Source organism: Gavialis gangeticus, unplaced genomic scaffold (genome assembly GCF_001723915.1).
Source record: "Gavialis gangeticus isolate Ggan-Ray unplaced genomic scaffold, GavGan_comp1, whole genome shotgun sequence".
In the NCBI taxonomy this organism is placed as follows: Eukaryota; Metazoa; Chordata; order Crocodylia; family Gavialidae; genus Gavialis; species Gavialis gangeticus.
This window is the reverse complement of record NW_017729034.1, coordinates 82,389,636-82,414,858: the sequence shown is the minus strand read 5'-3', so window position 1 is coordinate 82,414,858 and position 25,223 is coordinate 82,389,636. Positions and strand designations below refer to the sequence as shown.

The 25,223-nt window shown below is 41.8% G+C and overlaps 1 protein-coding gene across 1 annotated transcript in view; it reads left to right on the top strand.

Moving 5' to 3' along the window:
• UST (uronyl 2-sulfotransferase) overlaps window positions 1–25,223 on the top strand; it is a 388,259-nt gene that overhangs the window by 122,332 nt on the left and 240,704 nt on the right. The window contains exon 3 of the mRNA XM_019526747.1: window positions 16,621–16,664. Within this exon, the coding sequence (XP_019382292.1) occupies window positions 16,621–16,664 (44 nt within the window). The remainder of the gene's footprint in view (window positions 1–16,620; window positions 16,665–25,223) is intronic.

Genomic DNA, 25,223 nt, shown 5'->3' with positions numbered 1-25,223 from the left:
CCCATTTTTTTAAAAAAAAAAAAAAAAAAAAAAAAAAAAAAAAAAAAGTTGAAAAATAAGGGTAAAAAATCCTCATATCAGAGGAAAAAAGCAGTATTTTGTGTGGTTGTCTTATAGTACAGTGGGGCAATACGAGTATATAAACTATTTGATTGCTGTACTAGTATAACCCTGGCAGTGGTGCTACCTGCAGTCACATCCAAATTGTTGGGATCCTGGGGTGACAATGCGTCTCAGTCAACTTCCACTCCATCTACAGGCTGGGAGCCACCACTCAGTGAAATGCTCTCCTGTGGTTTTCCCTGCACATTAAATGACTATTTACAATAATTTATTATTTACAATAATAACCAAGAGATTAACAAATTCAGCATTCCATAAATAACAAACAAAATATTTTCAATGAACTGAATAATAATCTCTACTAGCAAATAGAAGGAAATACTTATCATGTAGCAGAAGAAATTATCTTGTCAACTTTAACACTTAGGCAATTTATAAGAGGCATATACGCCAGCAGAGGGGAGCACCTGAAATCTGTGGGGAGGGGAACTGGTTTGCACAAACCCTGCTCCTTTAGTAAAGGATATCAGGAGATCCTGGGTACTCCATAGCTTATGGCTCCTCTGCCCTCAGTAGCAGCTCACTCAGAAACAGTTATTTTGTGAGTAGTCCTCAGAAGCAATTGTCTTGGTAGCAGCCCCCCTCAGATGCAGACCTCACTGCAGCCCTCTTAGACCTCTCCTCAGCCTCTTTCTTTTACCCGGGCTTCCTGGCCCAGAGTTGCAGGTGTCCAATAGCGTGTATGCATTCTGCAGCCTTCAGCTCCGAGCTGGTTATCCCGCTGCTATATCTGTGTGTGCACAACCTGCTGCAAGTCCACGTCCCAATGGTGCAGACACCTTGATCGGGCTTTTTATGCGAGGTCTGTAACGTCTGTTTAATCCCAGTGATGATGCTAACTTCAGTAGACACGTTAGGCTGGGTCGGTTAAATCCAGTTGGAGAAACTCCTATGCAAGCCCATAAACTTAACATCCCATAAACTTGCTAGGACTTTGTTAACAACTTGTTAATTCATTTTTTGGGAAACCTGAAGGGAGGAGGAATTTAATGCTGTTGATTTTTTTTATTCTAGACTTCCACAGAATCATCCACACTAATCTTTATTTTTGACCTTGTGTTTTTAAATTGGAACCCAACATATTTATAACTTCCAGAAGAGTCAGCAATTGTGAAAATTGTTAGATGTGAACACCAACAGTGTCTTAGGCTTTTATACGTGTTACTTTTAAAGTAAAAATTTTCACCGAGTACCTGTCACTAAGGAATCCACATTAATTAGCAATGGGCACAGTCTAAGAACCTAGACAAACAGGTCTGAAATAATAACAATATAGTATTTTATTCAATAATTTATAATCATCCAATAAATACTTTAATTAAAATAATAATTTATAAAAGCAATATTTAAATAAGAAAACAAAAAAAATTACTTTGTGATTTTCTTTTGTGCTCATTGAGTGCCTCACAAAGAGTGAATATATATTCCAAACTTGTCTGAGACAGTGAGGTATCCTCTCTATTATCAAATGAAAATTGAGAAATAGTAGTGTTAAGCAACTTGCCCAAATGGACAAAAAATCTGTAGCAATGAAAATCAAAGTTTGTCTTTAATCCAGTGTCTCAGCCCCAAGACCATTCTCTTTTTCTTTGGTAGTTAGGATTATGACAAGAGAATATCCAATATCCAAATATTGTGATGCCATAAAGAACAAGACCTTTTTCATCTGGAGGCACTGACTGATAGCAAATGATTTATGTTAGTTAATTGTTGGAAAGGCAAGGTATTTAAAAATCTTAAATTGAGAATTCAGTGACCAGTTTTAGAAACAGGCAAAGGGACTTAGAAACTTTCTCTTGACTGAGAAGGGCCTGCCTTACCTATTGGCAACTTGCCCTACCAAAACAAAAATACGATAGCTCAATATGAAATGATAAATCAAATGCAAAGTCAATTTTTCTTCCTGTGGAAATTTTATGTGGAATTAAGCTATGATTTATGTTAATGAAACATGCTTTTTAAGCAGGGATAGGGAAAAAGTGATGAATAAATCAAAAACATAGTGAAAAGCCAGCCTTTCAAGTATTTCTGTCAAATTTTAGATGAAATGTTTTGTTTGTTTTGTGGGTTTTTTGTTTTGTTTTTGGCATAACCACACCCCCACCCCCACAACGTGATTAATGTGCTGAGCTGTCCTGAATTAAAAAACAAAACAAAACACCAAAAAAGTAAAACAACCCAAAACCATGGTATTCACAAAGGGTGGTATGTGGGTGTCTGGGTCTTTCAGGGTTTCTGGCAAATGCTTTGGTTATATATGAGCCTCATATAACTGTCGATGCAAAATCCTGTGTGTGTTCATTCACCATGCTTTCTGACTGACAGCCCCATATTTATGCCTTTTCCTTTTTAAGTTTCCATGAACTAAAAAGGCGAAATATTTTGAGGTTTTTCTAGAACTGTATGTGATGTTGGTTTATGATTTAGTTAAATGTGTAAGATGACACACAATTTTGGAAAAAGTAAGTAAAATAAGTGGCGTTGTAATTTTGAACTGATATAAACTACTATATTATGTAGCTACATCAAGAGACAGTATTCTAAAGGCTGAATCCTGCAAGCGGTACTATTGTAAAGTTTTTTATACAAGTTACTCCCTTGGATTTAAAACACTACTATATACTAGTGAGTAAGTGTTTGCAGGGCTCCAAAACAGATCTTTTATATAATATCTTAAACTATCACTTGAGATTCAGTTTTCAGAGTCTCATACTGCAACATACCTGTCTCTAATTTCAGCAAAAATGGTTCAAGTCATTTCTGAGAATGAACTAGAGAAAAACTGATTGTTTTCAGTGTTTACATTTCTGGAAACCCTGTATTTGCAAAGCCCTTAATTGTACATGCTGCACCAAAAATACAATACAATTTGATACAGAAAGCGAGAGGAAACCACTAAAAGCATTTAAATATATTTTGAATGTAGTCAGAATGCCAGGCCTGGGACAGTGTTTTCACAGCTGCATTTAGGATAAATCGCAGGGGGAGGTGGTAGTCAGATGAGATTCTAATAGTGGCGGTGCGGGAAGGTTAGCACCTGAAATAATGGCTTGTGTTAGGAAGGGGTGAATTTGGAGATGTTGGGAAGGAAACCCTAGCAAAAATATGATGAGGCGACTATCAACCTGAGGGGGAGGTTTTTAAAATTATTATTGTTCTTTCACAAACCCATAATCTCGTCTGTCTGCAGAGTAAATAAAATTATATTTATTTAAATCAAAACCTCAAGTAAATTTAAAGTTTAAATGCTGATGCCCACTTCACAGTGTTTTAGAGTCAAGTCCTTTTCCCATTGCAAACAATTGGAGTCTGTTACAAGTCTTGTATCTTCCATGCTGTTGAAGTAGTTCACAGCCACCAGGGTTAAAACATTTATGGTTATTAACATTGTAAGATGTTAATGACTGTATTTATAATATATGGTTAATTATCTAGCAAAATTTTGACACGGAAACAGTGGCCTTCATTATCAAAAAAAAAAGGATTGGATTTCTTAGTTTTTGAGTGCCTAATGTAAGACACCTTTAAAGAGAGGCCTGATTTCCCGAACATTATGAGAATCCTTGAAAATAAGCCCTTTTCCAACCTCAAATTAGGTACCTAAAATTCCTCTTGGTTAATTTTGAAAACTTAGGCTTTTTTTCCCCTTGCCTCAACAAGCAGCAAATATTTCATGCAAAGGTCATAAGACTTGATTTTGTTCTTCTGCTAGTACAGCTAACTTATGTACAGGCAGTCCTCAACTTACAACTTTTTGACTTACGATAAAGGGCACTTAAGACGTTTATAAACTGACACCCTGTTTTGACCTTGCAACATGAGTTTCAACTTTGACGCTGGATACAGCTGCGTCCAGCTGGTAAGTGGTGTGGTGGAAGGGGAGGGAGAAGGCAAAGGGCATGGGGGGGGGGGTGCATATCAAGGCCCTGCACTGTGAGGGGGGGCCTGCGGCTGGGGCAAGTTGCTTATCTGGCATGGGGGGGGTGTGGCCCCGGATCTGTGTGGGGCAGGGCTGGAGTTGTAGTGGGAGCGAGCCCCCCCCCCAGTGCCCTCCCAGACAAGTAGCAGAAGCAATCAGACAAGCAACTTGCCTCAGCCCCAGCCCTTCCCTCACTGCAGGAGGCCTTGATCTGCGCCTCCCACTATCCCTTCCCTGTCCCCTTCCACCATACCAGACTTTCCAGCTGGATGCAGCTGTATCAAGGGTCATAAAGGAACCAATCCCCCATGTATAACATTGTTCCTATGGGAAAATTGGTTCTGGGATATGACATTTTGATTTAAGACACAGCTTTCAGGAACCAATTGTGTCGTAAGTCTGAGGACTGCCTGTATCTCTTGAATAAGGATGGCCAATTGTGGTGAAAGGGACTTAGTTATGAGTGGTGACTTGTATGCTCAATTATTATTCACTCAGGATTAAATACTTTAACTGCAAAATGATTGTACTTACAAAACTTCTAATGTATCAGAACAGTGATCCTTAATGAAGATGGAAAATATCACAAGATAATTCAGTCTAAACTCATTGCATTTTTAAAAAAGTTTTAGAATGCTTTCAATTAGGACAACGTACACTAAGTAGGACATAGCTCTTGGGCTCTAACCGCATGTACCTATTTAAATTTAGGTGGGTACAAGAACATTTCTTTAAGCTTTGTAAAGGTGAAGTAAATTAATACCATTTCGTCTCACATACATGTCCTGTCCCCCACCTGCCCCCATAAGACATGCACTTTGGCTTTGAAAGGCAGAATGAAGAAAAAAGTTCTTTCTTTGAAAATACTGGTAAGCATAGTATTTTCCTAGGGAAAACACAGGCAGCTGCACTAGAGGAGAAGCAAAATATTGTGACTGCTCTATTAACCCCCTTCCTGCAAGACACCCAGGGTGTTGCTGGCTGAGTCAATCTGCCCAGCTCCTCTTCTCGTTCTGTGTAGGCAAACAAGAGTGCCTGCCAGGTCAACTGAGGGTCCAGCCCTGGCCAGCAGCACCTGCGGAGTCTGCTGATGGCCCACCCAGCTAATATTCTGCCCCAGCACTGGTGGCTGAGCTCTTCTGTATTTAAAGCGGAGCCAAGCTCCAGGTGCTCAGCCAGAGGCTGCTACTGAGTCAACATCAACTTCCGCAGTCTGTGCTTCTGCCTGGAGAAAGGGACAGTGTCTAGCCAGCAACTAGAGCCTTGCATATTTGCTGTGCTGTCCCTCATGCAGCATGCAATTTGGCATTACTTTGTCCCTCTCTCAACAGATGGTCTTGCAACAGATATTGCTACTACTGTATTTCCTCACTGAAAATGCGTGCCCCAATTTCCAGCAAGTGATTTTTGTGGGGGGAGTGGGGGAATGAATGTTGTATACAAGAAAATGCAGTATGTTAGAAGAAAATCGTTTTTAGTTGAATGAACAGCTTCTCCCTCTTTTCTTGGCAAAGGTGTAATACGCAACTACAGGCCTTCTGTTACTAACACTATCTATTGGGCTACAGAACAGTTGTTAATGCTATCAAGGGCTGTCATCCAAATTCCTCAGTAATGAACATATTGCACTTAATTAATCAGCATCCCTGCTTTAATTTGTTTACCTGCTAAGTCATCAAATTCAGTTGATCGTTACAATTTTTCCTAGTCCTCAGTGCAAAGCAAGATCACTATTGTAGTTCATGCCATCAAAAGACTTTTTAATTCTTTTGTTAGTGTATACTGTGGTATTGAGAGGCTGTACCCACGATAGTGTTGCTATGTGGTGACAGTCTATGTTGCACCAAAATGTTTTGTATATTTTAAGAGGTCTTTTATAAGAGGCATGGTCTGCGGCAGAGCTAGTGAGTAGCAGTTAGAGGTCTACTAAACTACCGTGTCATGGTGATGACATACTGATGTGGTTCTGCAATCTAAATAAAACACAGGAAGGAGACCTAAAAAGAAATAAAGAGTACGCCTAAGTAATTATTGCCAGTAGCAAATGTTTGCATCCTGAAGGATAAGTATGGTCAAAGACTGTTTTAAAGAGACAGCTTAAACCTCAATGAATCAAAATACCATACCATGGCTTATTAATATTTTGATCAAGCTGCATTTCGCACTGGTAAGGACTAGTTCCTAGCAGCATAAAAAGAGCAGGTGTTTTACAGGACAGGTGGAAAGCAAAGGAGAAATAATATCCTTATGAATGATTCCATTTACCATTATATGCAGACTGCAAATATAGCTGTGTAATAGTTCAATTTTTTTCTTAAAATAGGCCCTTTATGCAGACCCCAGTAGTTGTTGACCTTTGCTGTGAGAATGTTTTATAGTCTTTTTTTCCCTCAGTTTAATCCCGCTAGAGACTGAAACAAGTGGTATATTTTTAAGGAGTGATATGGGTTTAAGACTGTGGGGATTACTTAACGTTACTTTTTGAAACCAACTATGAGCCCTTTAACTTCTATATTTAAAATTTTCCTCTACTGTGATTTTCAGAAGCTGAATGCATGTATGAAGTAGCTTTGTGTTTGGGAGTGAAATCCCTGGGGCCAGATCCTGTTGCGCCGATTAGGCTTCTAAGTGATACTTCAGCATCTAAGGCTGCGTCCCGTCCCCATGGATGGGAATGTTCGTTCCCTGGGGACAGCTAGCAGCAGCACGTACTGATCATTAAAGAGTAGAAAATGCGTTTCAAAATTATCACAAGCATGGTGACTTTTTGTTTAACTGACTCTCCTATTAAGTGTAACCAACTATACTATGGGTTGGGATTTACTACATAAGACGCTGCAAATGGAAACTGGACTGACAACAGAGGAGTTAACTTGTCTTTTTATGGTACCTGTGATTTGAATAGTAATACAAATGGAAAGAAAAAGTTCAAATAGAGCCAGTAGTGTGTGCTTATTTAAGCTTGGCATATTAGTTTAAAAAATGTTATGTGTAGTTCAACATAAAGGACTTAAACAGAGCATACTTTCCCTCATTGGAGTGTCAATTTATCTGAGATCACAGGCAATGCATAAGGCACAAATGTTTTTTAGAAACTTAATCCAATAATTTGATAGTGTGAAAATGAGCAGTATTGGCCAAATCATTTATACTAATGGAAAATATTTACATTAAATCATGCTGAAGTCTAAAACCAGCTGAAGTTTTACTTTTTTTGTTGGTATGTGAGAATAATAAAATTTTATACAGGTTTACTAGTGTGTCGGAGGAAAAAAATAGCCTGTACAGGCACAGTATGTTCCTAATCTACCTTTTATATTGCATTATGCACTTGTGGTCAAATTATAGAAGATGACAAGAAATTTAAGCTTTAAGGAAAGGAAAACTGGTAGTGATTGAAATTAATTTGCAAAAATTCATAGCTAGAGTTTTGTCTAAGAAATGAATTCCAGAGCTACTTATGCCAATTAGGGAAAGCAGTAGAAAGATATAGAATCGTAGAAGTTGGGTCGGGAGGGACCTTGTAGATCTTCAAGTCCGACCCCCTGCCTCAGCAGGAGAAAAACTGGGTTCAGATGACTCCAGCCAGGTAGGCATCAAGCCTCTTCTTAACAACCCCCAGGGTAGGAGCCAGCACCACTTCCCTTGGTTCCTAACTGTGAAGTAGTTATTGTGGATGTCTAATCTAAACCTACTCTCCAACAACTTGTGGCCGTTATTCCTTGTTATGCCAGGGGGCGCTAGGGGAAACAAGGGCTCTCCCAAACCCTTCTGGTCCCCCCTAGTGAGTTTATAGACGGTCACCAGGTCCCCCCTCAGCCTTTTGATTCTCACGAGATCCCTTCCAGCTCTAAATGTCTGTGAATCTGTTAATTACATTCCGCATATACAAATAGAAGAGATGTAGAGCTACGAAGGAGCAACTCTTCTGAAAACAATCTGATCCTACAAACTTTACTTGTGCCGGTGAACCCATTGACTTCAGTGCAGCTACTTACCATATCTACTTGATTATAAGATGTGTGGTTTTTTTCCCTCCCATTCAACCTGGTGAAAATCAAGTCTCATCTTATGATGGCATACAACTTACCTGAAACCAGAAAATGTATGTGGCCAGCCAGCAGAGGGCACCCAAGTTCCCACCAAGTATGCAGGGTTCCTGGCCGGCGGGTGCAGGGTCACTCCAAGCTGCTGCCTGCCAGTGTGTGCCAAGTTGTTTCAGCACCCTCTGGCTGGAAACCTCACATGCACCTGGAAATGACCTGGCTGGTGCCAGCCAGGCACCATCCCCATGGCATGTGAGGCTTCTGGCCAGCATGTGCCGAGTCACTTTGAGCTGCTGCCCCAGCAGTGGGTGCTGGAGCAACTCATCACACACTGGCAGCCTTGCTGGGTCCCTTGCTGTGTGCTAGGTTGCTTCGGCACCTGCCACTGGGACAGCAGCTCAGAGCAACTTGGCATGTGCTGGCCAGAAACCCCACATGCTGTGGAGATGGTACCTGGCCTGTGTCTGCTGTGTCATTTTGAACTGTGTGCAAGGAGCCTGGCCACTTCATGCTGAGTGGCCTCAGCACCCGCCAGGCAGGCAGTAGCTGGGAGTGACTTGATCACCTGCCTGCCAGGCATCCAGCGTGCTGTGGGGAGAGGCTGGCCAGGCATGCAGCAAGGAGGGACCCTGCAAGGGCTGGCCAGCACTCAGGGAGGAGGCACCCCTGAGGACCAACCAGGCACCCTGCATGCTGCAGGGAGGGACCTGACTTGCAGTGACAAGGGACATAGCATGCAGCGAGGGACCCAGTGCGTGGCAAGGGTCCAGGAAGTAATATGGAGGAATCTAGCGTGCAGTGAGACTCCTAGCAGCAGCATCAAGAGATCCAGCACGTGGCAAGGCTCCCAGCAGTGGCAGCAAGGGACTCAGCATGCGGTGGCAAGGGACCTGGCAGCAGCAACAAAGGACCCAAAATGTGCTTGCTGATCAGGGGTCCAGTATGTGATAAGGAACCTTGAAGTGGTGATGAAGGACCCAGTATGAGCACGCTGTTGAGGGATCTAGCACACAGCAAGGCTTCAGTCAGTGGCACCAAGGGAACCAGCATATGACAAGGCACCTAACAGTAGCAAGGCAAGTAGCAGCAAGGCACCCAGTGGAGGGGCAGCTGGAAGGGTAGCAACTGGTGGAGTAGCAGGGAAAGCAGCAGATTATAGGGCCTGATCACCACTGACTGGCCAAAATTTAAAACTGTAGAAACCCATGGTAATTTCTGTGGGCTGAACAGTGGCAAGGAAACCCCCATGACAGACCATGTGGAAAAAAAAAGCAGTAGTGGTACAAATGTGAAGATGCTAAAAGGAATGAGGTGCAACTGTGATACAAATTTTAAAATGAATGTTATAAATTATTCTGAAAAAACAAGTAATTGTGAGGTGGGAAGAAAATATAATGCTACTGAAGCAAATATGTGTCTATGGAGATGATTTAAAAGGAAAATTCGAGACTGCTAAGTCCACATGGAAAACATTTCGGAGTCCAAAAGAAGGTCACTTTCCTGAAAGTGATAGGCAAGTTGTCAAGTATGTTCAAGAAAAGAGAAAAGAGGGAATGCCAATCACCTGTGAAGTGCTTTGACTCAAGGCATTAGAAATAGTGAAAGAATTGAACATTCCCCTTCAAAGATTCAAAGCAAGTAGTGGTTGGTATATCTAAAGGATGTGACAGTGGCTTAGCCCTGAGACTATGAACATCACATGAAAAAAATTACTGTCAGACTGTTGGGAAAAACTTGTTGAACCCCAGCGGTGCGGTGCATTATTGGGCTATGCAAAACTCATGATTACCTGCTATGCCAGACAGGCAATGCTGATGAGATTCCAGTCTATTTTCACATGCCAAGCAATATCACTATCCATGAGAAAAATGCAAAATCCATAATTATGAGAAATACAGAAAACGAAAAGTAGCGAATTACAGTGATGTTAGCAGTATTGGCAGATGGGAGAAAATTGCCACCTTATGTGATTTTGAAACATGGAACTCTTCCACGATAAAAGTTGCTACCAGGAATAGTGACTAGAACAAGGATGGATGTCAAGTGAACTGAGGAATGACTGGTTAGATGTGTGAAAATGGTGACCTGGGGCACTGCTAAAGAAAAGAGGATTTTTAGTGTTAGATTCATTCACAGGGAATTTAACACCAGATGTGACAGCAAAAATTTGCTCAGTGAATTGTGTTCTTGTAGTTGTACTTGCTGGTATGACATCTTAACTCCAAGTACTGGATATCATAGAGAATAAGCCTTTTAAGGACCATTTACGGTATCAGTACTCACTGGCTTTTGACAGGGAACCAGCGCTTATACCTGGTGGGAAGATTAAGCCAAGCATAGCACTTCTGGGGGAACGGTATCCTCAGAATCCATTATCCATTATTTAGCAAGAAGTGCTAAATATCCAGTGCCATGGATGGAACTGAAAACTGTTTTGTGGGAAGATGAAGGAGAAAATGAGAACATTGAAGAGTGCGAGAGTGAAGATGCATGTGAATGTGACCAGTCCTAAGTTCCAGGATTGAAGAAAGGAGGAGCCCTCACCAGGGTCCGGACAGAACCTGATATAGATTAAGTTAAATTAATATTTGAATTAAATTGAAGCTAATGTTGAATTTATGACTTACTGGTATTTCTGTAGTTTTTGTCAGTAGGTCTGTTTATAAAAATAACACCAAATTAAAATATTTCTCTTTGTGGAATCTAATTATTGGGGGGGTCATCTTAAATTGAGGGTTTTTAGATTAGAGTAAATGAGGTATTTAACACGACTAGTTATCAAATGGGTTAAGAGAGATTGTGAGAGGTGCATCAGGCGAGCGTAGTCCAGTCCCTGTGCCCCTCTGCCAGCCTGAGCCTATGGCAGACTGCAGGTCCCAGCAAACTGGGGGCACCAGGGAGCAGTTACAGTGCACTGCACTCAGCAACAAAGGGACTGTTACTGGCTGCTGCCTGCTGCTGCCATGGCGATGCCACACGTGCAGCAAGGGCCTCAGTGCCAGGGCTGCTGCAGAGACTTTGGACTGTGCACAGGCAGGGTAAGGCGCTATGTGAAGGACATTTCACTCTACCCGGCACCAGGTGCCATTGCAAAAGCAGCTTTTCTCCAGCAGCCACGGGCACTTGGCTGCATGGGGCCTGCCAGGGCTGAGGCACGGCATGTTCTAGGGCTCTAAGCGTACCTGGCACCGCTGTCTGCATGAGGGTCCACCCCGCCTGCTTGGGATGGCAGGACAGGCTGCATGGGGAGTGGGGCAGCAGGTAGTGGCCATGGGCAAGGGGGTGACATGCATGGGAAAAAGCCAGTCACAGCTTTCCTCATCGAGGGCCGGAGGAAGGAGAGAGATCAGTGTAAGGCCAGGAAGTGCTGCTTTTTGTGCAGCACTTCTCCAGTGCCACATCAAAATGACAGTCTATTTTCTCAGCATGGTTTCCCAACTGACAGAGCAGAACACAGGCCAGTGGATACTGGCTGAGTCCTCCCCACAGTAACCTATAGAAGATAGACCCAACTCTGAGCCCATACATGGGCCAAGCCAATCTGATGGATTAGCGGAAGATTCTTGCTCTCTTGCATATCAGGTCTTGTTTCCTGAAACGGCAGTAGTAGCACTACTCTTGTCATCTGCATTATAAAATTGAACAACTCCAGCACTTCAAAGGAAGCCTGGCTAATTACTTGAGCTGAGCAGAAGACTACCCGAGTTTTGATTCTGACCTGGAACAACTACAGAGTCATTAACCAATCATCAAACAATTTCCCCTCTATCTGTTCTGGCAAGCCAATATTTCTAAATGTGTATGAAGATTTAGCTGTAATCTCCTGCAATATTCATATCCCTTTATCTATGCCAATTCCTTCTGTCCCTCGAGACTTGCATACTTTTCATATTAGTATTTCATTAGCATGCAGAAGCTGGTAGCTCCATTGCCGACAGCCTTGCACAAACTGGAGAAGTGATATCTGTATGGAACACACGTGCAAAATACCTTTTATTCCATACGGTTCTTATTTTACCCAAGTCATATTGGGTAAAACAAGAACAGACCATCTGCAAGTCCCACACTTTGAATCTGAGTGAATCCTTTAGTTTATTGAACTGCTAACAATTATTTATAATCGGCCATCCAGTTTTCCACTTCTTTTCTGGAGTCCAGCACATCCAGTGGTTTTTTTTTCTTTGCACAATATACATTGAATTCTGAGTAGATCTGAATCTGTATATGTCATGTCTGTAGGACCACAGCCCATGCAGCCCATTGTTTCTCTCAGAGGTGTTAATTGGTGAGTTAGCAGTATTTGCAGTGGAGTATGCAAAAATTGTATGTGGCATACTTTTCCACTCAGCTCCCTCCCGGCTCCTTTTTCTAGCTCTCTCCCCCAGCTGTTGGAATCTTAATCAGTGTGTCTGCTACACTCACTCAGAACAGGTCTAACACAGTGGTCAAAATGCTGGTGGCCACTTGCACATCAACTTGTGGAGCCATGTTACTGTTTGCAGTGGTAGCAGGTTTTTAAGGTGAAAAGGCACTTGTGCAGGCAAGGGCAGAGAATTTTATGTTAGCTGTCTCTAGGGACCTCTACCACACAATGGCCCCTGTAATTGCTGGTCACATTTAGAATACCTGCTGAAAAATGATGTCTGGCCAGAAGTAGCAGCAGGACATTATTTTTAGGGATCAGTCCTAATCTGACTGAAGTCAGTGGCAAAACTTCCTTTCATTTCATTTCAGGATCCAGGTTGTTAATGAAGGGATTTCCATGTGTCTACATGCTGTATGGTTGGAGAGTAAGTCTTTGACACTTTATTCTCCAGGGCGGAAAAGGTGTGTAGCAGCTGCTAAACTATTTTTTTTTTCCTTTTGGGGCTGAATAGATATATGTGGAGGGGAGAGGGAGTTGTTTTGCTGCCTCATTTTAGTCAGCCCGGAGAGTCTCAAGGGCTGGGGTAGCTACCAGAAACACCCAAATGCAATTAAAATTTGCTGGAAATTGGGTGCTTGATTCACTTTGGCAGCTGGTTCTATTGATTTCCCCTCAGTAAAATCAGGGAAATTTTAAAAACTCTACATTTCACCTTCATATTCCCTTCCCACTAAACTTATTTTTTTTTCCTGTGACTTTCTTTTAACTTTTTTTTGTATGGTAGGTAATTTGTTCAAATACAATTATCACACTTCAGTTACTCCCCAGTGATCTTCCATAATATGCACAAATACTTTCAGTTCATCTTGGTCATCTTCCAACATACTAAAAAAAAGCCTTTCTTTCTGATTTTTTAAAAAAATGTTCTTGCCGTATTTCATTATGAACAAGACATAGAAATAATAGTCCTTAATGCTGTTACTAAGCATTCTCTGCCCAAGTTCTTCGAGCATCTTGTAGATCCTAACTCAGTTGTAATGCCTAACTTGCAGTCCAAGACCTCTTTTTCATTCTGCTCAAGAGTCTAGATTTTCTGCAGATTTCCTAGCAGAGATGTTCCTCATGTACTGCCATGTCCTGTATCAGCGGTTTTGTAACTTTAGGACTTGATCCTGCAATGTAGTGTGATCAATGGGAGTATTTGCAGAGGAGTCTTCACAGGGTTGAAGTAAGTGGGAAACATGCCTCAGAACATGGGCTCCAAGTTAGCAGTGGTGCTGGAATCACCCCTTAGCCCCACTGCCACCTGTACAGAGTTCATGCCACTGCAGCATTGAAAAACAGTTCCCAGCTGCTGATGCTTTAAGAAGAACAGAATCAAAGTAGACTCGCAGCCTTCCCCTTCCCCTTCTGCAGGGTTTACCCCACAAGCTCTAACTCAGTTTGTTATACCACTAGGTAGAGGAGGGAAGAAAGAGAGCTATCTTCTCTAGATTCCAAATCAATACTTCTTTTTAAACTGGCACCATTTGTAATGTGTCATGACCAACTTGATCACCATTTGTCACTTCTGAATTTGGCCCAGAGACTTCCGTGGGAGATTAATGTTCCTTTACCAGGTTAGAAACTGAATAATGACTTCTAAATATGTGCAGATTACCAATTCTGACTGCTGAAATCTAAAATCTGGCTTAAAAGCAGGAAATCAAGCTTACAAAATATCTGTTCCTAGACTAATTTGAAGATAATTCCATTAGCTGAAACATCAGAAAATAGGCATTAAAAATGGGAGGTGAGGGAAGTGAATAGAGCATAAACAAATGACTGGTGCAGAAGGGTGAGGTGTTAATAATTTGACCATATTCAATTTTAATGTGCATTTCAAAAGCATTTTTCTTCCATGAAGTTAGTTCAACTATATTTCAGTCTTTCTAAAGAACACAGTGCAAGCTGTAGTACATAGTATGAATGTAATGATCTCTTTAGAAATCAAAGAGAAAAAGAAAGCAGCAGTTATTCAGATCCTTCTCTTCAACAAAATTAGTTGTGACAGCCGTTTGCTAAAGGTATAATTAATGTTCTTTTAATTAGAGTAAACTCTGAGTGCCTGGAATACCTTCAGTGTAGTAGCATGACTTCGTATATGAATAGATAGGTTTAACTTACTACTTCCAATAATAGAGTTAATATTTTCAAAAGGGCCCATTACATATCTCATACTATTTAATGAGTTGCCACTTTTTCAGAGGTTATCTACAATGTTTTAATATGCTTATTTATTTAAAAAGTGCCCGCCTTGCCTAATAAAGGTCACTTGTTTTAACACAGACCAGAAAAGAATACTTTTCTTGAAGCTAAGAGAAAGCTATAAAAGCCATTTTAAAATCAATAACAGCATTCTCTTGGCTGCATTAATTACGGGAGGGCTAGGAGGGCTGTTGCTAGATGTGTTTAACTACCCCATACAAACTCCTTATTGTTAAGGAAAACTAGTGTGTACTGACAGCTGGATCATGGGGAAATGTAGTCTATGGCTAACAGGGGAGAGAGGGGTATTAGCATACTTTTTTGGCTATTACAGTCTATAAGTAGCTATATATTTTTCTGAACTGCTAATCTTTCCACACCAAATATGTCTTATCAGTAGGTGTGGGTATATAAGAACCAATTATTGAAAAACCTTACAGGACTTATTTTAGTTGCCTATGAATGGAATAACTTTCCAGGTGATTTGGAATCTTATTGGTAGAACAGAATAGTAGATGCATTACTTCTTTGTATGCAGAAAATAGTAAGCCATCCAAACTACCTGCAGTTATAAAATAATTAGTCATATAAGGACAGGGAGTCTGACATCAGAATAACATGAAGATGAGATTTTGTTTTCAGTTATCTGAGACATGCTGTGACTGAAAAAATGTAATTTTTTTTTTAGAGAGTTTAGTTAATTTAAGATTATCAGTGCCTCTGTATTTGTGGAAAGCATGCAAAAGAAAGGAAGCTTTGAAAAAAAATCTCATGGGCTCCTATACACATCCAGGGAGCCTGTTCCAATGCACTGTAATTCCAATGCGTCGGAGCAGACTTAATTAATCAAGTCTGATGGAGTGTGGAAATTAACGTACTCCAGCAGCCTCCAGTGTCATGTGCATCAGTGTCTCTGCACTGAAACATGGTGGTGAGGTGCTTTGAACCTAAAGCTCATTCAACGAGCTCTAGCTCAAAGTGCCCTGCTGTCATTTTTCAGAGCAGGGACACTGAAACACATGACACTCCAGGAGCTTTTAATTAGCGCAGCTCTTGGAGCACATGCATAAATGCCCCACACCTCGTGAAGCACATGTATAAATGCCCATTATCATTTGGGATAGGTTTTACATGACATCTAGATTTGAATTGTTGTTGAATTAATTGTTTGATTGTTTCATTGATGAAGCCCTCTCAACCTCAGACTGCTGATTTCTAAACTTTAAAGAATTAGGTAAAAAATGAAAAAAAACCCTTGAATTTTCCTTGTAAAGATGGATGAATTAGTTGTATGACATCGAATTAGCTGTATGAAGCTATTCAAGCAAACCTCCTTCATACCTCCTTAGTCCAGAGCACTTGGTGTTCTTTCTGGTGTTGCATAAAGCTCTGCAAAAATTTATCAAACCATCTTCTTTCTGGCCAAAGAAGCCTGTGCCCCATACATCTATATCTAGCCAGTGCATTTCCCTGATGTCCTGCAAGAGATGGCCCACTGAAGTTAATGGGATGCTTGCCATAATAATATGGGGGTTTATTCATTTTTATATTTAAAGATTGAAAATGGGTGAGTGGAACCATGTAGAAGAAACCAGAATTCAAGTTCCAATATCATACCAGGCCTAGCGGCTTCATCGTATCAAAATCTAAGAGTCAGTCCTAGGGTAACATTAGATTTTATTTTGTAAATAGAATTCTTGATGGAGATGCCTGAATTTATATGTTTAATTGTGTGGGTAAGCCTGATCAATTTAGTATTTTTTAAAGTAAAATATGAATAAAAACAGAGCATTTATTGGTTTGGTTTACCTGACAGTTCAGAACCACTGGGGTGAAAGACATTCATTTCAACAAATACGTACTACATTATTTGGTGAGTTTGAATTTGCATTTTAATTTTTTGTCACTCCTTTTTCTAGGAAATTCCACTTATTTGGATGACCATGGACCTCCTCCTCGGAAGGTGAGCTGCTTTTTTGTTGCATTACCTATTATAATTTAAACCAAATTTCTCATTGTTACTCTGAAATAGAAGTAGAGTACCTCTGCTGAGTCTACGCCTATATATTGCATAGCAGAATTTAGCCCTTTTGTTTCTCTAGTTGCAAAATCCTTTCCTTTTCTTTTTTTTTACTGTGGCTTTTGTTAGATACCTTGCAAAAATGAAAGTTAACTTGGGGAAAATCATGGCCAGTTGAAGTCTGGGAGGCATTTGTTACTGACTTCAGTAAGGACAGGATTTCTTGGATATTTTTACGTAGCACCAACATGATGCCATCTGTAAATATGAAGCACAAATGGGAAGCACCTCTCTCCCTGGAAAATTATTGTCACTTGATCATTTGAGGATATTTTACCAAATTATTATTGCCATCATTACTGTTGTTGAAGCACTTGTGTGTATTTGGAATGACTAGCCCTCACAGCAAATCTCTTCTTTTTAGTTTCCCTTTTTACAGCAATTATGGAACCATGAATTTTTCTGTGAATATGTTTCCATGAATTCTGTGGAAACTATGGCCATAGTTTTAAGAATGCAACACTAACTTATTTTTGTACAGCAGGCATGTCAAACTGACCCCACCCTCTGAGCTGGGTCACTGTGGCATGGCTCTTCTCTGGCAAGATTTGATTGCCACTGCAGCAGTGGGGAGGCAAGTAGTGACAGCAGGGGTTAGTGCAGCCATTGCTCACTGTTGTGCCACCAACACACCCCTGATTGAGCTCTGTGCCTCAGATTTTGGCAGTGGACCCCACACCTATTTGCCCAGCCCCCAAATTCCTTTTAGGTGCTTGAGAGGTTTTGCAGCTGCTGGAGCAAGGTTTATTTGGATCACTTTTGGGGATTTAAGCACTTAACTTATGCTTAAGTCCTCTGCTTAGAGAGGGATTTAGATCTAGTCTTAAGTTTCTTTGAAAGCTGATACTGTATTTCTTGTCTAATTGTACCTGCTGAAAACAAAATAACTTCATCTTATTCCTGAAAGTGCAGTTATGAATACAGATTATTCTAGTGATAAACAGAAATCATAAGAAGCATATTACTCATTTATAACTTCTAGGATAAAAGAGATGAAACTAACAAAAGTTTTACATTTAGAAACCTTATAGTTTATTTTGTCCCTGAAAGATTTCTTCCATTGTTGGAGTATTGTTTGCTGCTTCTCTTTTACCTGGAAATGCTGTAGCTTCCACAGAATAAAGAATTACGTATGTCCTGCCTCCCCTGTGAACCCTCAGGTTAAAAGAATAAAGCAATGTTTATTCCAGTCCCATATTTGCCATGTTTGTTTTATTACTCAAAAGTGCCTTCCTGTGCCAATGAGGAATGGGCTGTAATCTAAAACAGTGAACACATTTTTTAAAAAAGTGATGTTGAAGGGCATTTATACACATGCTCTGGTTGGGGGCAGAAGTACTTTAATTAGAGTGGCTCCGAGAGCCACTCTAATTAAACAATTAAAGCACCCAGCGTGTCACATGTATCAGCATCCCTGTGCTTAAAAATGGTGGCAGGGATGCTTTAACTAAAGCTCGTCAAACAAGCTTTATTTGAAGTGCCCCCACTGCCATTTTTCAATGCGGGGATGCTGATACACGTGATGCTGGAGTGTGCTGGAGCACGGTGATTACCATGCTCCAGCAGACTCAATTCATTGTAATTACAGTGCGTCGGAGCAGCCTTACTGCATGTGTATAGGTGCCGAAAAAGCTTACTGAGTTTTACATGCCAAATTAATAGGGCTGTGCGAGGCTTGAGACAGAGCCTGGGATCTGGAAAAGCTTTGGACACTTCGGGGTCCGAAGCAGCCCATCCCGGTCAAAGCACTGGCCTCATTAGGCTTCCCGAAGAGCTTCGGAGCCGCCTTGGAGATCTGGCCACAGGGTATAATGGGGAAACAGTAAAGTATCTATAACTTTGTTGTGCAGTTCCCCACAAACCCCCACACCTATCTCCTTGAAACTTGGCAGGCTTTGTGGCCTCAGTAAGAGCTACCAGCCCTGCAGTTTTGACCCCCCTGTGTTGTAACACATAGACATGACAGGAGTTTGGCTTTCAAAAATTTGGGGTACAGTTCCTCCAAAACCCCTGCACCGATCTTCCTGAAACTTGGCAGGTTCCATGCTCTCAGTGGAGGCTATCATCCCTGCATGTTTCATCCAAATTGGACACAAAACAACAAAGTTATAGATATATTTCATTGATTCCCCATTATACCCTACGGCCAGATCTCCGTGGTGGCTCTGAAGCTTTGGAGCTGCTTCAGCTGGATCGAGGCGGAAACCTGGTCCGGAGCTCCGGACTGGATCACTGCCATCCAAAGCGGCCAGATCCGAAGCCAGACTGGATCACTGCTGACTTGCACAGGCCTACAAATTGACATTTTGTTCCTCTTACTTGAGGTGTTTTGCATTACTCAAATAATGGGTGCTGAATGGGAATTTCACCATAATGAACAGTAGCAACAGTTTAGATTTATCCATCCCAAACTCTTTCATATCAAATTGCGAAACATTTTCCTTCATTTCGTTTGCCTTTAACAATTCCTGGCTACACTGCTTATGCATTGATTCTCAGTGCCTGCGTACCTTTAGCTTTCTTAGTTAATACAGTGTCGGGTCCATCCATTTCTTTTGGATTTTGCTTTTCCCCCTCCAAGTGGAGAATAACTTTTCAAACTTTGCCATAACAGTACTTCAGGCGGAGGTGTTTTGCTAAGATCTGCTGCACTTTTAAGACTAAATTTTGATCCTGTTGAAGTCCATTTGTTAAGCCTTTGGATTATTCTGTATGAATAATGTGTTTAGAGCAGTCTGACTCAAGCTCCAGTGTGAGTTGCCTGCTTGTGTTCAGAGTTTGGGTAGCTTCTCTCACAGTTGAAAGCTTGCTAAACTTGCTAAATAATACAGCATCACAGTAGGATGTAGCCTCAGGTTATAAGTGATTTATATCTTTATGTTTTGAAGCACTTGCCTAGTTTTAAAAAAATAAAAACTGGCATAGGTGGAAATAAAAACATTGTTCCTTTCATAACACATGCAGCCCCTAATAATTTTTATTGCTTTTTTTAAAATACCATATAAAAATCAGAAAAATGTATATATTGAGTGTACATGTAAAACCAAACTATGTCACAAACAAAAAGCAATGAGAGGGAAAAGGAGAGGAGAAGGGAAGGGGGAGGGTGTAACAGGGGACCCCCCAGCCCTGTTACAGAGAAAAGACTGATGCACAGGATCAAATGAAATGGCCCCTTCAAAAATTTTTGTGGCCCAGAGGGGCAAGGACTTGGACAGGAAAAGTGTTGCTGCAGAACAGGATACTTAGTCCTGGACCCTGTAGAGAAAAGAACCCCAATCAGAGAAGAAAAAACGGGAGGACTTGTGGTGTCAGTGCCCCAGCTAATGGGGGAGACAAGGTATCTAATTAGAAGCTGCACTGAAATGGAGCTCCAGACTGGTCATTGGTGCAGATGCTGCCGATAGGAAAGAAACTGATCTCAGGTGAAACCTGATCTCAGGTGAAACCTGATTGCCTCTGGCAGAGATAGCCGGAGGCAAATGAGGCTGAAAATGGATCATAGAAAACCACCTATGCTGGAACTGTGAGTTAGGATCAGCTGACTGGCATAGGAGGAGCTGGCCCAGTTTATAAGCTGATTCCAGGAAAGTTAAAAATTTTGCTGAGAGCTATTTCAGTTCACCTGACAGGGTGTGTTTTTGTGTTTTTCCTTATTGACCCATCGGGGTTAGAGTTCCTAGTCAGCAGTGGTTTGAGTAACTACTGGTGGTTTGGGAGCGCCTATAAGGGGCAGTTTGGTGGTCACACCAGGGTGCTTGGGGTCTCTGAAGCTGGAGCCTCTGCACTGGGCAGGACCATAAGAGGACTGAGGTCGTGCAGCTGAAGCAAGAGCCGGTGGACTAAGGCTGAAGGCTATAGCTAGAGAATGGGGCTATGGCTGAGGGGGCTGAAGCCTGGACAGAGGGTCTGGAACCCAAATGGGCAGGAACAAGCATCTGAGCTGAGAGACTCAATGAATGGAGATAAACACCCATGAGATATGGGCATTATGGGGAAGGCTGAAAGCCATAATTGATGCCCCTAAGGTTTGATTAGGACCAGCGGGCCACAACTGGTAGCTCTGGGGCAGAAGCTTGATATGTTAGTGGGGTGCAGGCCCTGAGAATGACAGGGCTGGGTACATCAAGAAGCTATTGGTGTAAAAGAGAGGGGGGAGGGCACGTAAGGATTCATCCCAGTCCCAGGGAACAGTCTCTGTAACTTTATAATAACATTTCATTAAAGCGCAACAAGTGAGGTTAGGCAGTAGTTTGGGGAGATCAGGTGAGCCTAAGTGAGGTAGGGTAGTTCAGACACCAAAGTGTGCCGTGGCCATTCCTGGAGGTACACCCTGTGACAGAGGGTTAGAAGAAGAAAAGAGATGTGCAAAATATGTATTGAGCAACAGTCTACCTACCAAAATATTCCGAGAATTCATGTTATAAATAAGGCCTATGGTAGAAGTGAATTTGGAAAGTATTTGGTTTGTATTCCTTAGGGTATACCTAAGAACAAACACTTGTCAAAGGTATCAGTGGTTCAAAACCATGTTAACTCTAGTTATAATGTCTTTTCAGAAGAACTAATAATAGGTCATGATCAAAACATGTGACCAAACATTGCCTGCAATGCATCACATCTCCAACTTATGCCTACTGGCACTATATTACATTTTTTAAGTTAGAGGGAGTCCAGTGCAAATGAAAAATGATTTGTGTCATGTAAGACAAAGTCTAAGATCAGTTGTCAATATTTGAATATTGCCAGTTACTTATTTCCATGGGATTCTGCCATCTGGAATGCCTACTAATGTTTTATTTGTTCTCGTTGTAAAGTCATAGAGAAGTAGGTCTGGAAGGGACTTCCAGAGGTCATCTAGTTCAGCCCCCTGCCTATCCAAACCATCCCATACAACCATAACCTTAACTCTACATAAAACTACCCTCAACCCTGACACAACACAGACCTAACACCCTATCCTACCACAGGTAAAGTAGGGAAACCAAAGCAACCAGTGTCCTGCTTCTATAAAACATCAGTCTATGCTCAAGAGATCTGAGGTAGAGGGTCACACCCCCTGCCACAGAGGAAAGCAAAAACCCCCACAGTCCATATCAGTTTGGCCCAGGAGTAAAATTCCTTCCTCACCCCAAATATTTTATCAAAACATTCACTGAGGTGGTATTTATACAATAATGTAAATGCATCTTGGTATCTGTTTAGGGCCAGGTTTTGCCTTCAGATAGATGCATATTCAGCTGACTTTGTAGCATTGCCCAAGTGCATTTTAGGTTATTTACCTCCTTCAACTCCTAACAATGGCTTGAGGCAACAACCTAGATGTACCAAGGTTCTTATTCAGACCGCTTCTATGTTCTTACCTCTAATTCATTATGCTCTTAGATTTATACATTTAGACCATTTGGCCTTAATACCTTGTTTGAAGGTGATTTTCAACTGGGGTTTTATGGCACCCTGGTTGCCACAAGATCCTTTCAGGGGTGCCACAGTGTCTGGGCCGTGTGCCAGGAGGTAAGCAGTCACTTCTCCTCCCACCCAGTGCCCCACAACAAGCAGCACCCATGACTGCTTCTCAGCCCCCAAGCTCCCAGAGCGTGCTCGGATGCATGTGCAGCCAAGTGGACTTTCTAGCCTGGCTTAGCTCCTGTCCCTGTCATGCTCCCAGGACTGGCAGGAGGGGCTGTGAGGTGAATGTGGTTCTGGTCACTTATGTTCAAGCCCCTGGAGGAGCAGTGATTGCCCCTTTAGGTACAGGCCAGAGGCTGGGAAGGGGAAGATGGTGGAAAGAGCACGGCCAAGTGGGATGAGGTCTTGGATCTGCCGCGTTTGCTTAGCATAGTCTAGCTCAGTGGTTCTCGGCTGGAGTGCCCCTGAATTCTGAAAAATTATCAAGGGGAAAGACCTTAAGGCTAAAAATATTGAGACAATAACATCCATTGTAACTAACTTTGTTTAGGTGGGATACTTACCTTATTGTAGTGTGCCAGGTTTTTTTTTTAAATGCACATAATGCATAATTTAGGAAGGCCTTGGCTTTTCTCACACAATCCTGGAAATCTTTTATACTGAAGCTGTACTTTTGACTTCTACTTCAACCTGTGGTCAGTTTACTGGATACTGTTATGGGAAGCTCTCCAACATTTTAAGACCTGCGATATTAATCAGTGGGAATCACAGTATGCATTAAATGAAACAAAAACACAAAGGGCGGATTTTGGAAGTAAGTTTTAAAGTTAAGTTGATTCTAATAATATAGGCCTGTTTAAGAAGCCCTGAAAAATTACAAGGGATTCTACATTTGAAATAATGAACAATGATCAAATGCATGGTGCTGAACTGTGAAAGTGTGACAGTGAAAGCAAGTAAGAACTGATCTGTTTCAGATGTTGTGCAGAATGTTTTCTCATGTTTGGTTGAGGACAATATCGGCTTGGGCATTCAATATGGCTAGATGCCAAATAAGAGTATTTGGAAATATCCCCGTACCCCCCAGCCTATAACAGGGAACCCCAGCCCCCTTCGAACTACAATTAATACATGCACGGTATAGACATGGTTATGTGGGTAGCTTCAGGACCACAGGTTTCCCTCGATTTATGTGGTATATGCATTCCAGGAGAATGGCGCATAAATCGAATTTGCATAAAGTGAACCCACTTTACAGTGTAACAGATAGGGGTATGTTCCCATGGCAGTGAGGGAGGGAGTGAGGCTGGGAGTAGTGAAGGGGCAGGGGGAGGGGTGCTGCTCCCAGGGCTGCGCAAGGAAGCAAAGCAGAGGGAACAGAGTGGCACTCACCCCAGCCCTGGCTGCAGCGGCCCCGGGAGCAGCCGGCGCCAGCTGCCTCCAGCCGCTGAGCTACACCGTGCTGTGCCTGTCCCCACTTACCTCTGTTCCTAGACTGCGCTGTGCCCTGGTGCAGGTACCATCAAATGCATGGCAGGTGGGAGACAGGAAGTGAAGGAGGCTGGAGAGCACAGCAGGTGAGTGTCAGAAGCCAGAGCCTACCCTGAGCCCATTGCACCTCCCCAACGAAAGAAATCAAAATAGCACTGTCATAAAACAACAGGCTTTCGGAATGAGAAATTCCCAGTTTGTACTTACAGATTTTGAAGGACCAGGGTAACTCTAAAGTATCTGTCCAAGTAGTGCAGCAGTGGCAGTTTTTCCTGAGGAAATCAAAGAAAGTAAGCGGTACTCACTGCTGCACACATTAAGATGCTATTGTTCATGTGGTTCTAGTTCACCTTTTAAATTCTGCAGATCACAGCAATAGGCCAGCTTTGTCTGCTTTCTACTAAGTGGCTAGCTAAGGAGTCTTCAAGCATGCAGAAATCCTCCAGTGGCATGAAGCCAGTGCAGCTGGCTTAAGTCACCTTCATCTCAGTCCTGGCACAGAGAACTTGACCAGAGCTTTGCTGAGACGGGCCTGTGTGTGCTGTAGAGTGTTGCATAGTCTGTTTTCTCAGCTTTGCCTTCCCCCTTTCTTTTCCAGTACAGTTAGAAAGGTAAAACTGACACTTTGAGGACAAATTTTGCGGGCCTTAATCTACCAGATATACCACTGAGGTTGATGAAAGTATTGGCTATATCAGCACTAGTTAAAAGAGTAGTAGGATATGGTTTCTAGTTTCTACCACAAATCTATATACTGTATAAAGGAGTTGTGCGGTAGGAATTGGAGAATTTAAGAAGAATTTAAGAAGAAGAAAACCCTCTTGAAATGTGTCATTTTTTGTTGACAAACTTCCCGTGGGATCCGTGTCATTGATCTGATGCTTTTGGCAGCTGCTCAGGTGTCAACAGTCTTGCGGTTAGCATTTTTGTGACCCTACTTCAAAGCATAAAGCGAATACAAAAAAGGAATGCGGGTCAGGATGAGGTCAAGAGGAGAACAAACAAAACGCATACCAGTATACAAGCTGAGTGCAAATGGAATTTTACTGTCAACTAAGCTGAAGCTATTACAAAGACATTGAGGCTGGCGAAACACTCTCATGGGTAAAAGTCCATTAGTACCTTTATCCCAGTTCTCACCCGCTGCTGTATCGCAGTACTATCATGATAGCAGATTCCACTTCACAGTTGATTATGAAAGGACTAAAGTGAGTTCTGGGAGAGAACTGGATGTGCTGCATTGCATCTATTGTCTTCTCCAGTTGTCATACAGAAATTTCTTTAATGCTGACATAAACTTAGATAGGCTGCCTTATTGTTTTCAAATTTCACTTTGGGCAGCTATGTCAAACCTATTTTAAGTGACATTTGCTTTCTTAACATACTAAACTGTTAAGTTTTTATGTGCATACCTCCCATTTTCTTGTAGTATATTCGACTTGTATTCTGTTTAAGCTCTGATTTTAAGCAGCTAAAATCTTTTCTTCAGGCTATCCTTTTTGCTAAAGGAATGCTACCTGTGTCCCCTGTTGTCCTCCGCCC